Below are 12800 nucleotides of genomic sequence, written 5' to 3' on the forward strand. Positions count from 1 at the left end.
CAACTCATTCATTCATTTTTGGCATTCTCTTCATGCTATGCTGCTCAACAAAATGAACAGAACAAAATGTTTTTTCATCAATATTTTATTTTGAACAGTGTTGCCAAAGGCGAATATTTCATAATTTTTTTCGTTGCATCATATGACATATCACATTAATCGCTTATTATTGCTAATAGGAAAGAATATTCCTTAGTGCCATTTTAGTGGGTTCCAGCAGGAAGATAGATGTGTCCTAAAAGTTATCAGGTTTCCAATTTCTAAAGTTGGCAAGTGTGCATATGTTTACAGAATGCAGATTTCTTGATATCTTGAACTAGCATTTATATATTCTACTATATTGGAAATGCAGATTGGAAATTCAGATTCTACTAACAGTATTTTCAAATTATGTGGGCAGCGCTGTCAACAAAATAAAGGTGAAAAGATTTTCATAAGAACTCATGGCATTGAGAAACATGAGTGTATGGTGTTGTTATGCATCACTGCTGTCAGCAGAAGGATGTTGCTTAAATGTTTTTTATAAAAAATGTTTGTATTTAAAAAATGGGTGTATGGTGTTGTTATGCATCACTGCTGTCAGCAGAAGGATGTTGCTTAAATGTTTTTTATAAAAAATGTTTGTATTTAAAAAATGGGATCACCCTATTTGGAGGCATGTGGTATTTGTATAAATACAGTATTTGCTTTCTAGTTGTATACTTTAATGCACTGTTTCCCAAACTTTTTTAGTCACGGAACACTTACGAAACAGAAGTTTAGCGAGAGCCAAAGGACTGTTGCTAATATTTTATTACATATGGTGCACGGTGCATCAGGAGCATCTTTATTTCCAACACATGTAAAGCCAATCAAATAACTGTCATTCGTTTTGGTCTTTTATTAGTTGGTTCCTGTTTTTTCACTTTGGATTTCTGGGGAACAAAAGGCTGCGATTGTTCATCCTCACTTTGAAGTGTGACAATATTGTGTTTATTTTCATCGAGCAAGTTGCACTACTAGAAGTAGTTTGCTTCTCGTTTTAAAGTTCCTTTTTTCAACCCCAAATCCAGGGTCACATATTTTAGTAATAATATTTTGAATACTAATAATTATCAAAAAAAATTTCTACAAGGAAGTGAGTTTAGTTATGATAACGTTTGCTTCCTCTTCTCCTTCAACCCATGTACTCCAGGCTAAATCGCATATGAATGACATATTAGATCACTATATTGCTTCTTTTTCGTAGATGTCATTACCTCTACGCATACTTCTCTATGCAAAGCCCACCAAAATAAAGTGTTCTTTGGTCTATTTGATTATTAGTCTATGCCAGTATATTAACCGAAAAAAAATTGTGTTACATATTATAATTATACAAAAGTAGTGTACGCTACAAATATGCGAAATTTATTTATTTTATTTTTTTAATTATTAATTATGATTTTTTGCGGAACACTTGTTCACATCTTACGGTACACTAGTGTTCCGTGGAACACAGTTTGAGAAATGCATAAATAAATAGATAAATGTTCAAATAAACAAGTTATACATGTTTTTATGAACATTTTTCATTGTTTTAGATCCAGAAAGTACATCCCACGTATTACAAAACATCTTGTATGTATGCACAACACTCACAATGTTCATGCATGTGTTTTTGTACATACCCATAGAAGAATTATTTTACTTAATTTTAATTTTATTCAATTATTTTAATTAATTCAGCATTACAATTTTTTTTTAAAGCCTGAAGATACATTGTTAAATTCAGATTATGAAAATGGCAGTAATGAAGAATTTCCTGATGATGCTTATTTAATGATAAATCAAGTTCAGTGGGAAGATGATATCATTTGGGATGGCGAGGATATAAAGCAAGAGGTAATTTCTTGTTGCCCATTATTTTTAGACATTTATTCATTAATAAATTAATTTAATTGATACTGGATCCAAATCTAAGGAACGTAGCACTCTTGCACTATAATAGAATAATTAAGTTTATTTGCAAATTGGGTACAAGATAAAGTGATTTGAAATAACAGAATAATGCTATTCCTTTATTTTCTTTTCTCCAAGTTATGCATTTCATTTGTGCTTTTCTTTCATCATCAACAACTTCTGCAGATATTATTAGCTGCTTTATTTGCAGTGCCATCTCCTATGCTGAGATACTGAGAGTGAGTCCTCCCAGCATCTGAAACACACTTTCAGTAACAATTTCTACTGGAAGCCAATAAGGAAATAAACTTAAAATCTATTAACCACATATTGCACCTATCCCCCCCCTACACAAGAATAGTGACACAACTCAGAAAGTGCACATTTTTAGGTTAAATCCACCTCGAGTACTGAAGGTAATATTATTCCAATTCAGAAAATTGTCATAAGTGTAGTTTCAACAATGGGCATGGGAGGGTGCAAGTGCGCTCTGGCTGTTACTAAGATCCCTGCTTGATGTGTCACTTTTCTTGTGGGGGTGCGATATAGTTTTTTGTGAAATTTTTAAATCTGTAGTATTGCCAGTAGGTGTGTTGTGAGAGAATAGCAGTAGCTATGTTTGAGGGTTTTTTTTTTTGTGAATGAGGAGTGAATGAGGGCTAGTAAATCGGAATGTCTTATAATGGGGGATTTTAACTTCCCAGATATTGACTGGAACTTGTGGGTTGGTCACTCACACGCTAGTCAGACTTTCGTGGATTTATTGGATGATTGTTTTCTGCAGCAGCATGTTCGAGAGGCAACCAGAGAAAGTAATACTATTGATCTGGTTATCAGCAGTGATCATTCGTGTATTAAGAATTTGCAGATAAAGGAACCACTAGGTGGCAGTGATCACAGTGTACTGATGTGGGATTTACTTAAAGATTTAATTACCATCAGGGGTAAAGGAAAGGGTTTTTGCTTCCATAAAGGTGAGTACAGTGGTCTCCGACAGTTTTTAAATTCTGTACAGTGGGATCAACTGACGATGTTACCAACAGTAAATTCTAAGTGGGAAGCATTCAAGGAATTAATCGTGGAAGCTACTAAAAGTTTCATACCTATTAAGAAATATTGTTCAAGGTTTAGGCCTAAATGGTTGTCGAATGAACTAATGAGACTCGTAACAGAGAAGAAAAATGCATGGGATGCATATAAATTATCAAGTGACTCAGAAGCCTATGGCAGATATAAGTTAATCTGTAATCAGGTGACAAAGGAGGTTCGGCAGGCGAAGGCAGATTACGAGAAATCCTTGGCAAAAGATGCTAAGAAAAACAGCAAGGATTTCTTTACCTATATAAACTCTAAAAGGAAGGGGATGAATCTGATTGGTCCACTTGACATCGATGGTTCGACTGTTGATGATCCTGCTCAGATAGCAAACAAACTGAATGAGTATTTTGCATCTACATTCACACGTGAGGAATTATTAAGGTTTGAAAATGGCAGAAGGTTATCAAATTGTAGCAGGATACTTAATGATTTTGTAATAACTGAAAGCAAAGTGGAGGAGAAATTGTTGAAGTTAAACATAAGAAAAGCACCTGGGGTGCTTTTCTTAAAGGAGGCGGCAAAGCAACTAAGCAAACCCTTAGCCATAATTATGAGAGCATCCTTGGACTCGGGGGAGGTTCCCACGGACTGGAGATGTGCAAATGTATCCCCAATTCACAAAGGGGGATCGAAGGGTGACATGAGTAATTACAGACCAGTTAGTTTAACTTCTGTTCCGGGTAAAATAATGGAGTCGCTGGTTAAAGATGCATTGCAGGATCATCTAGACAAGACTGCAGTAATAATTCAGACACAGCATGGGTTTGTTAAGGGAAAGTCTTGTTTGACAAATTTGATAGGATATTATGACGTGGTTACAAAGGAACTGGATGCAAAAAATAATTTTGATATCATATATTTGGATTTCAGGAAAGCTTTTGACACTGTTGCGCATGGAAGACTATTGTACAAATTGGAGCAGAATGGTATTAAGGGTAAGTTGCTACAATGGATAAAAGGATGGTTAAGTGCGAGAAGACAGAGTGTGGTAATCAATGGGTGCTGCTCTTCTTGGACTAATGTTATTAGTGGAGTGCCACAGGGTTCGGTGTTAGGTCCACTGTTGTTTTGTATATTTATCAATGATATTGATGAAGGTATATCAGGCTTAATGTCGAAGTTTGCAGATGATACAAAGGTTGGCAGGGTTGTAAATGACAGTAATGGCAGTGTGCTACTGTAACAGGAGCTAGATAATTTGGGCAGATGGGCTAAGAAGTGGCAACTGAAGTTTAACCTTGACAAATGCAAATTACTGCATATGGGTAGAAGTAACCCCAGAGAAACGTACCAACTGTGTGGTTACTACACTTAAGGTGGTAGAAAATGAAAAAGACCTGGGAGTAATTGTGCAGTCAGATATGAAGTTTTCTGAGCAATGCAGACAGGCTGCCAGGGCAGGTCATGGGGTTTTGTCAATGATATATAGGAATTTTGCTAGCAGGGAAAAGGAGGTGATTGTCTCTCTGTATAAGGCAATGGTCAGGCCACGTCTTGAGTACTGCGTACAGGTCTGGAGGCCTCATTTCAGGAAGGATGTAGATTTACTTGAGCGTGTACAGAGAAGGGCAACAAGATTGGTGAGGGGGAATGAAGGGATCCTCTTACCAAGAGAGGCTTAAGTTCTGCAAATTGCAGTGGCTGGAGAGTAGGCACCTGTGCGGTGATCTGATTGAGGTATATAAGGCCTTGAATGGGTTGAGCATGCTGAATTCTGATGGGATCCTTCCACTTGTTCTGATTACGAACCTAAGGGGGCATATATTCAAATTAAGAAAAGACAGATGTAGAATAGATGTGCGGAAATTTGCCTTTAGCCAGCGGGTGGTTAATTGCTGGAACAAACTTCCATCTGTCGTTGTGGAAGTTGATAGGTTGAATAAATTTAAGGAGGAACTGGACAGGCATTTGGAGGGAATGGTGTGATTTTTTTTTTTGTTGGCTGATGCTGCATAAGCTCACACATTTGCTTTCTTGCATCACATGCCACTACTACTACTACTACAAAGTATCTCTTAACTGACATAGAAGAAACCTCAGTAGAAACCTTAGTAGAAACCTCACTAAGTTATGAAGCTGGGAAGTTGCTGAAAACAAAGACCTTTGCTGGACTACCAGTTGAAATTACTCCACATAATTCCCTTAATACATCGAAGGGTGTTATTACTGAATGGGACCTATTGACTGTTTCAGACGAAGAGTTACTGCGCTAGCTAACAGAATAACAAGTGATACATGTTGGGAGGATAATGATGAAGAAAGATGGCATTCTCACTCCAATCCGATCAGTTATTTTCACCTTTAACAATCTTCCTTTTCCCCATTCAGTTAAAGCAGGATATTTAAATTGTAAAATTTGGCCCTATATACCCAGTCCAATAATGTATTACAACTGTCAGCAATATGGACACTCAGGCAACATGTCGGAGTGATTCCATCTGTTCGCTCTGTGGATCAAAAGAACACAATCAAGCAAACTACTTCCACCACTGCTCTGTTCAAACATATCACAGAAATCACCCTGCATTTTCAAAGACAAGCAAAATGTGGATATTGGGAAAACAAATACAGAAATGCAAAATAGAAAAAAAGTGTCTTATCCGGAAGCAAGAAAACAGATACTTGCAACCAAACCTTCATGTTCCCGTGCTTCAGCAGTGAAAAAACAGCAAACTATAGCCCACTGAAATGGAGGTGGTACACATCCAAATCAAACGATAGACTGAAGTAAAGTACATTAATGAAAAAACAACTTCAAATGAAAAATCTAGAGCTGAAGAGCAGGATATTTCCATGCCTGGAAACAAAAATCAGAATTAACATCTTCAAAAACAAAACAAACAGCATCTAGTAAACCCTGTAGACTGAAACATACAAACACAGACGAAATGGATACTGATGAACAGGCAGGGAATGTACTAGAACTTCACCTTGCAGATATTGCTACACCTCGTCCTATTTTTATGAAGAAAGACAGACCCAAATATGATAACGAAACAACTCAAAAGTGCAGTCAGATTCAACAAATAGTCTTGAGACCTAAATAATGTAGCATATTATTATACAATGGAACTGTCGTGGTTTACGTGGCAAATTGGATGAAATAAAAGATAATATTCAGTAATATAAACCGGTCTGCATTTGCCTTCTGGGGACCCATTTAACACCTCAATCTTCACCCATGTTTGCACTATTCCAGAGAAAAGAAATGATAATACAACTGCCAAAGGACGTGTGGCAATTTTAGTGAATACAGTCGGTCCTCGTATAACACGTGTTTACATTGCACGAATTCGATCATACACGATTTATAAATAGGGGAACGTTATCTTATATAACACGAACCGAATTTGCTTATGCACGATTCGCCTTTGTGTTTACAAGAAATGGCAGTCGAACGCGGAATCACCCCAACCGAATGCAACACGATAGGAATGAAGAAGATTCTGAAAATGTATTTATGTGTTTTATATCAGTGAAGGGGAAACACATTTCACCATAATAACGTAATAACCCACACAATTCCAGCTATCGATAATTTGCAATTAGATCGAGTTTACGACCAGTTTATAACAGATTCCACTAGCAGAAACATAACTGGAAATTGTTTTTATTGTTTTATGGTAGTAACCCCCAGAAATGTGCTTTAGCAAAATGTGAGGTGTTAATAGTGTATCTTGGCCTTTACGGTGTTGTTTATTCAGTTGCTACATGCGCGCAGCTTTGTTTATGTGTATTAAGCGTGCCTCCTCGTTTTGTAATTGTGCTTTAAAAATGAGTAAAATACTTAAAAGGTGTGAAAAGGAAGCGTCCTGGCGAACACACTGCAGATTCAGAGAGAAAAAGAAAACAATATCGATAAACAGAGGCGGACTGGATCAAAAATTCTTACCCGGAAAATTTATAGTGGCCTCATACTACGGTTTATGTCCAAAATCACACCGGCCTCCGGCCCACCGTGGTTTCCCCCGTAAGGCTTATGGCCAGTCCGCCTCTGTCGATAGAGAAAAAATATGAAATTGTGAAACGCTTTGAGCGAAATGAAAGACCATGTGGTATTGCACGTGCTACAGACCTAAATGAGGCAATGCGGAGAAAATAAAAACAACTTTCATAGCGGGAACAACTCAAAGTGTAATTAAAATCCATTAGATTAAGACACAAGAATTGGAAGAGATGGAACGGCTGTCTTTTCTATCTGTTTTTCGATTTTCTATCTGTTTGGATAGAAAATCAAACAAAAAACAAGTTTGCTTACGATAGAAGCAAAAGCATTAGCAATATTTTATTACGTAATAGTTGTAATAAAATACGTAAGCATTTTATTACAACTTACGTATTATAATTTTATTACGACTATTTTATTTAATATAATAAATTTTTTACGAATAAAATACGTATTTTATTCGTAAAAAATACTTTTTAGTATTAAAAAATACTAAAAATACTTTATTATAATATAATAAAAATATTTTTAGTATTACAAAATACTAAAAATACTTTATTATAATATAATAAAAATATTTTTTATTATTATATTATAATAAAAAATATTATATTATTTTTTTATTACGTATTTTAATCGTTATAAAATACTGGCGTATTTTATAACGATTAAAATTACCCGATTATTTATTGTGTTTGGTATTGTTTTGGTTCCAAATGTGTGTGTTCAATCTTGGGTGGTCGGCACCTAACCCCACTTTTCCCATAGGGCCTGTTGTTTATATTGCACGATTTTGCATTGCACGAGGGTTTCTAGGAACACAACTATCGTGCTATACGAGGACAGACTGTACAAATATACCAGCTAAGCAAATAACATTAAAAACCAACTTAGAAGCAGTAGCAGTGAGAATAGACATCAGAATTTCTATCACAATCTCATCCCTTTATCTTCCACTAAATCATCCTCTTTCCAGATCGGAATTAAATGATCTTACTATGCAGCTTCAACCTCCCTATTGCCTCATGGGAGATATTGAATACCCATCATCATCTGTGGGGATCTCACATGGACAGTGGAGGTAACTTGATCGAAACTTTGCTAGATGATCACAACGGAATATGTTGAATACTGGATCTCACACTCATATCAGTTTGGCTACAGATATCACTTCTGCAATAGATATAATATGTTATCCTTCAATATATCCCAATACAGAATGGTTTTGTTAAACGATCCTTACAACAGTGATCATTTTCCCATAGTATGTTCCTTACAGACATAATTGACTCTTACAGAATAAATATATGCAATTACTCAAGCTGGATAAGCTAATAGAAACCCTGCAGGTAGATAATGCTGTCATATATATATCACCAACCGTTAGAAGCTTCAAAAGCAACAATACCTCAAATGAGTAAGGCAGAATGTGCGATGGCAAAAACAAAACAAAATCGTGCATGGGAAGAATTTTGGAACTATCCAACTACAGTCAATTTGATTGCATATAAAAAAGCCAGAGCTGAAGCGAGGAGAATTCGGAGAAAGACAAAGAAAAATTCCTGGATCATGTTTGCTTCCACACTTACTAGGAACTCGAGTCCTGGTTTGGTGTGGAAAAAAATCTGGATTTTGAGTGGAAGATATCCAAGCATACAAACTCCAATCTTTCATTGGAAAGGGCAGGATGTTTCTACAACAGATGAGATATCAGAAATTCTGGCTGAATCTTTTGCTTCTGCATCAGCAGTTACAAGCTACAGCACTGATTTTTAAAAATATAAAGAACTAGTTGAATGGAGTAAGTTGAATTTCTTTACCAAGATATCTCATTCCTATAATCTACCTTGCCTAAAAGAGGAATTACTTACAATCATTACAAATTTGCCTAATAACATACCAGGTTCTGATGATATTTATTATACTATGATACTACACCTAAACTATGATTGTCTGGATATCCCACTAGATCTATATAATAGAATTTTTCTGAACAACCTGTATCCATCCATATGGCAGCATTCAATTGTCCTTGCATTTCCCAAACCTGGAAAAGATCCTTCCTATACGTATAACTATTGCCCTATCTCATTGACCAGCTGCTTAGGAAAAATCCTCAAATGAATGGTGCATAATAGACTTAAGTGGTTACTGGAAAAAGAGAATGTTTTATCACCCCACCAATTTTGTTTCAGAAAAAATACATGACTCTTGATCTACATGTCAAAGTTGAAACGGATATTAGAAACTCATTTATAAGAAAGCAACATATGGTGATGGTAAATCTAGATCTTGAAAAAGCTTTTGACTCAACGTGGAGATTCGGAATCTTACGAGATCTACCGTATTGCCCCATGTATAAGATGCACCTTTTTTCGAAAAATTTGGGGTCAAAAAACGGTGCGTCTTATACAGTGGTTGTAGATTTTTTTTACTTGCATTTCCCGCTTTTTCGCGCTTGTTGTCTTTGCGCTCATTGTTTCACACTTGTTACCGGTATATTAGGTTACGTTTTGCCACATTCTGCCCAGAAATGGCCCAGAAAAGATTTTCGTAGAGTGCTGAATTCAAGTTAAAAGTGATCCAGTTTGCAAAAGTGAATGGAAATCGTGCTGCTGAACGTAAGTTTGGTCCTCCTCCAACTGAGAAAACAATCCGAGACTGGCTACGGGAAGAAAGGAAAACCTTACTGAAAACGCCACGGCAGAAGAAGGCCATTAGAGGCAAGTCAGCAAAATGGCCTGATTTAGAGAGGGAATTGAAGATGTGGATTGAGGAGCAAAGGGCAATTGGAATTCCTGTGTCCACAAAGATGGTTCACATGAGGCAAGAAGAATTGCTGATGAAAAAGAAGTACTGATTTCAAAGGAGGACACAATTGGTGCTTCGGGTTCATGAAACGGAATGGACTAAGCATGCGTACACACACCAGACTTGCCCAAAATATGCCTGAAAGCTATGAGCAGAAGGTCCTTGAATTTCATCGTTTTGTCATTCCATGTCAGAAGACATATCAGTTTTAGTTGGGACTGATTGCAAATATGGACAAAGTCCCCCTTCAATTTGATGTCCCAAGTAACAGAACTGTTGATAAGAAGGGGGTGAAAACTGTAACTGTGAAGACAAGTGGACATGAAAAGAGCCATTATACAGTTTTTCTAGCTTGTTGTGCCGACAGAACCAAGCTGCCTCCTATGCTGATTTTCAAATGCAAACCAATGCCAAAAGAAGACATTCCTCGAGGAGTGATTGTCCACGTTCATGACAAGGGTTGAATGGATCAGGATGGGATGAAGATCTGGTTTGAGAAAGTTTGGAGCAGGAGACCAGGTGGGCTCTTATGCAAACTTTCCCTATTGTTGCTTGATCAGTTCAGGGCACACATAACAAAAAATACAAAGAAGATTGCTGCAGAGCAAAAAACAAAACTTGCCGTCATACTTGGAGGCTTGATATCCCAGCACCAACTGATGTCAACATTAACAAACCCTTCAAAGCTGCCATGAGAGACGAATGGAACCAATGGATGAAGTCTTCTGGGGACAATTTGACACCAGCAGGAAGAGTGAAGAAACCAACTATAGGAGAAGTTTGTACCTGGGTGAAAAGATCCTGGGATAATATCAAGATTGAGATCGTTGTTAAGTCATTTAAGAAGTGTGGAATTTCAAATGTCATAGATGGAACTGAGGACGAGGTGATATATGAAGACAGTGATTCGTCATCAGACACAGATGAGGACAAGCTAATGGATGGGAGTTTTGACAGTGATGAGTTTATGAATTTTATGATGAATAAAACTTGAGTTCAATAACTTTATGTAATACATTTTTTTTTCAAATTTCGGGCCCCAAAATTAAGGTGCGTCTTATACTGCTCCTGCCCACCTGGCTCCTCCGGAGGAGCCAGGTGGGCAGGAGCAGCAGTGCGTAGCACACGCTTCTTGATTACACCGGGGTTCAAGCCCGTGACCACCAAGTACAGAGGATGCGGAAAGGTCAAGGAATGACCACCGCATATCCCCGGAGCAATATGGCCTTAGTTGTTAATGCTCCTAAAAACCAAATAACAAACAAACAAGCTCCCTTTAACAATGAGTGTATGCAACATGCCTGTCATAACTTCAGTTTTAGAATTCTGAATATTTGGATTGGCTGTCTTCAAGTCGTACACAGTGCTTCCACCAGCAAAGCTGTCCTTATGCACGAGCTCAGTAACCCGATCCCTTCCTCTGTATATTCCAAGGTGATCAGAACCTTGTGCGACCAAGCTGTCCGGTAATCCGATCATTTTGTGAACAAAGTAAGTTTAACAAATTAATTCAAGAGATCCATAACAACGGTGGCTTGCAAAGAGCCCTCTACTGTGGCCTGCTCCCAGTTTGTGCTAAATTTCAGCAACAAGAACTTATCTGATGAGCAAGTAGAGCTGCTCACCATAGGGATGAAGTTTGCAGTTCTTCCGTGCAATCCTCCAGTCAATGAGCTTGCTGTGGGTGTTGAGGTGTCATTGATATGGTTGCCTGAAGAGACTGCAAATGCTATCCGCTTCAAGACTGCAGTGATTCTACATCTTGCCCATCTGGTCGACTCTAATCTAAACTGACAGCAACTCTCCACTCTCAAATCGTGGAAACAGGATTTTTTGATTTTCGTTCTGCCAGCAGATAAAAGAATGTCGAATGGTTGTGTTTAATTGTTCGGATTACAATTTGAAAGCCCCGTCTCTTTTACAAGAAACTTCCATCTACGAACCTGTATTCAACTCTCTGGTAAAGATCGTAGAGCGTTGGGAGGCCAAGGTTAACAGTCTAGTCTATGGCTGGTTTAAATCTGGCAAAATCCATGGATCCATTCGCTGATGCCTGCATGTTTCTGGTTGTCAGATACCCCAATTTCTGCGGCTTACCGAAAGTCCACAAACAAGTGTTCCTTTAAGACCCATTGTCTCCTATTGTGATTCCTTGACATATGTTACCATATGCATGGCGCACTATGGCCATAGTTGCCGATGCGCCCAATAAATTCCGAAACAAACAAACAAACAAACCTTGACATATGAATTGTCAAAATTTGTTACCGACCTACTTTTGCCTTTGGTAGGCAAGACTGTCACACGATCTCCAACAACAGCGAGTTTCTTAACCTAATTTCCACCTTATCCATTTCAGAGAACCAGGTTACGGCATCATTTGATGTCGTATATCCCTCTTTACTTCAATTCCTGTCCAACTGGCCACATGTGCTAAACAACTTCTGCACAAAAACCAAAACCTTGAGCAACAGGACTTCGCTTTCTGCCAGTGACGTTTGCACTGCCCTTAACTTGTGCCTGACTAGTAGTGTGGTCATGTATGGTGACTCCCTTTACTGGCAAATCCATGGTACAACTATGAGTGCTCTCATCAGCTCAGTTATGGCTAACGTCACCATGGAGGAATTAGGGAATCACATGTTTGTAGGTCTGCCAGTCCCTATAGCCCTTTGTTGTCTTTATGTCAACGATATATTTACCATTATTCCTTGCGAGTCAGGAGCCCAACTCTTACATCTCAACTCTTTCACCCTTCATTCAGTTCACTGTTGAGCTGGACTCGGACAATGTTTTTCCATTTTTGGATATCCTTGTTCAGTGCTAGGGCACCATCTAAGGACCTCCATCCATTGTAAACTGATGTGTGCCGGCCAGTTCACTATTGGTCAGCACATGCTCACAGTCACCTTCTTAGTATAGCACCAAGCCTTATTAACCCGTGCTTGGACCCACTCCAGCTCTGCGGATGAAAAACGTAATGAGAGCATTAGCGTGAAGACAGATTTGGCCAAGTGCGGTTACC

The 12800-nt window shown here is 37.9% G+C and overlaps 1 protein-coding gene across 1 annotated transcript in view; it reads left to right on the forward strand.

Annotated features, from left to right (window-relative positions):
- The window catches only part of LOC150085526 (transcription initiation factor TFIID subunit 1-like), a 700666-nt gene that overhangs the window by 142041 nt on the left and 545825 nt on the right, over positions 1 to 12800 (forward strand). Inside the window, 1 exon segment of the mRNA XM_090374589.1 lies at positions 1729 to 1863. Coding sequence (XP_090230715.1) covers positions 1729 to 1863 — 135 coding nt within the window.

This window comes from Mastigoproctus giganteus, chromosome 5 (genome assembly GCF_048544385.1).
Source record: "Mastigoproctus giganteus isolate SK-2022 chromosome 5, ASM4854438v1, whole genome shotgun sequence".
Taxonomy (NCBI): Eukaryota; Metazoa; Arthropoda; class Arachnida; order Uropygi; family Thelyphonidae; genus Mastigoproctus; species Mastigoproctus giganteus.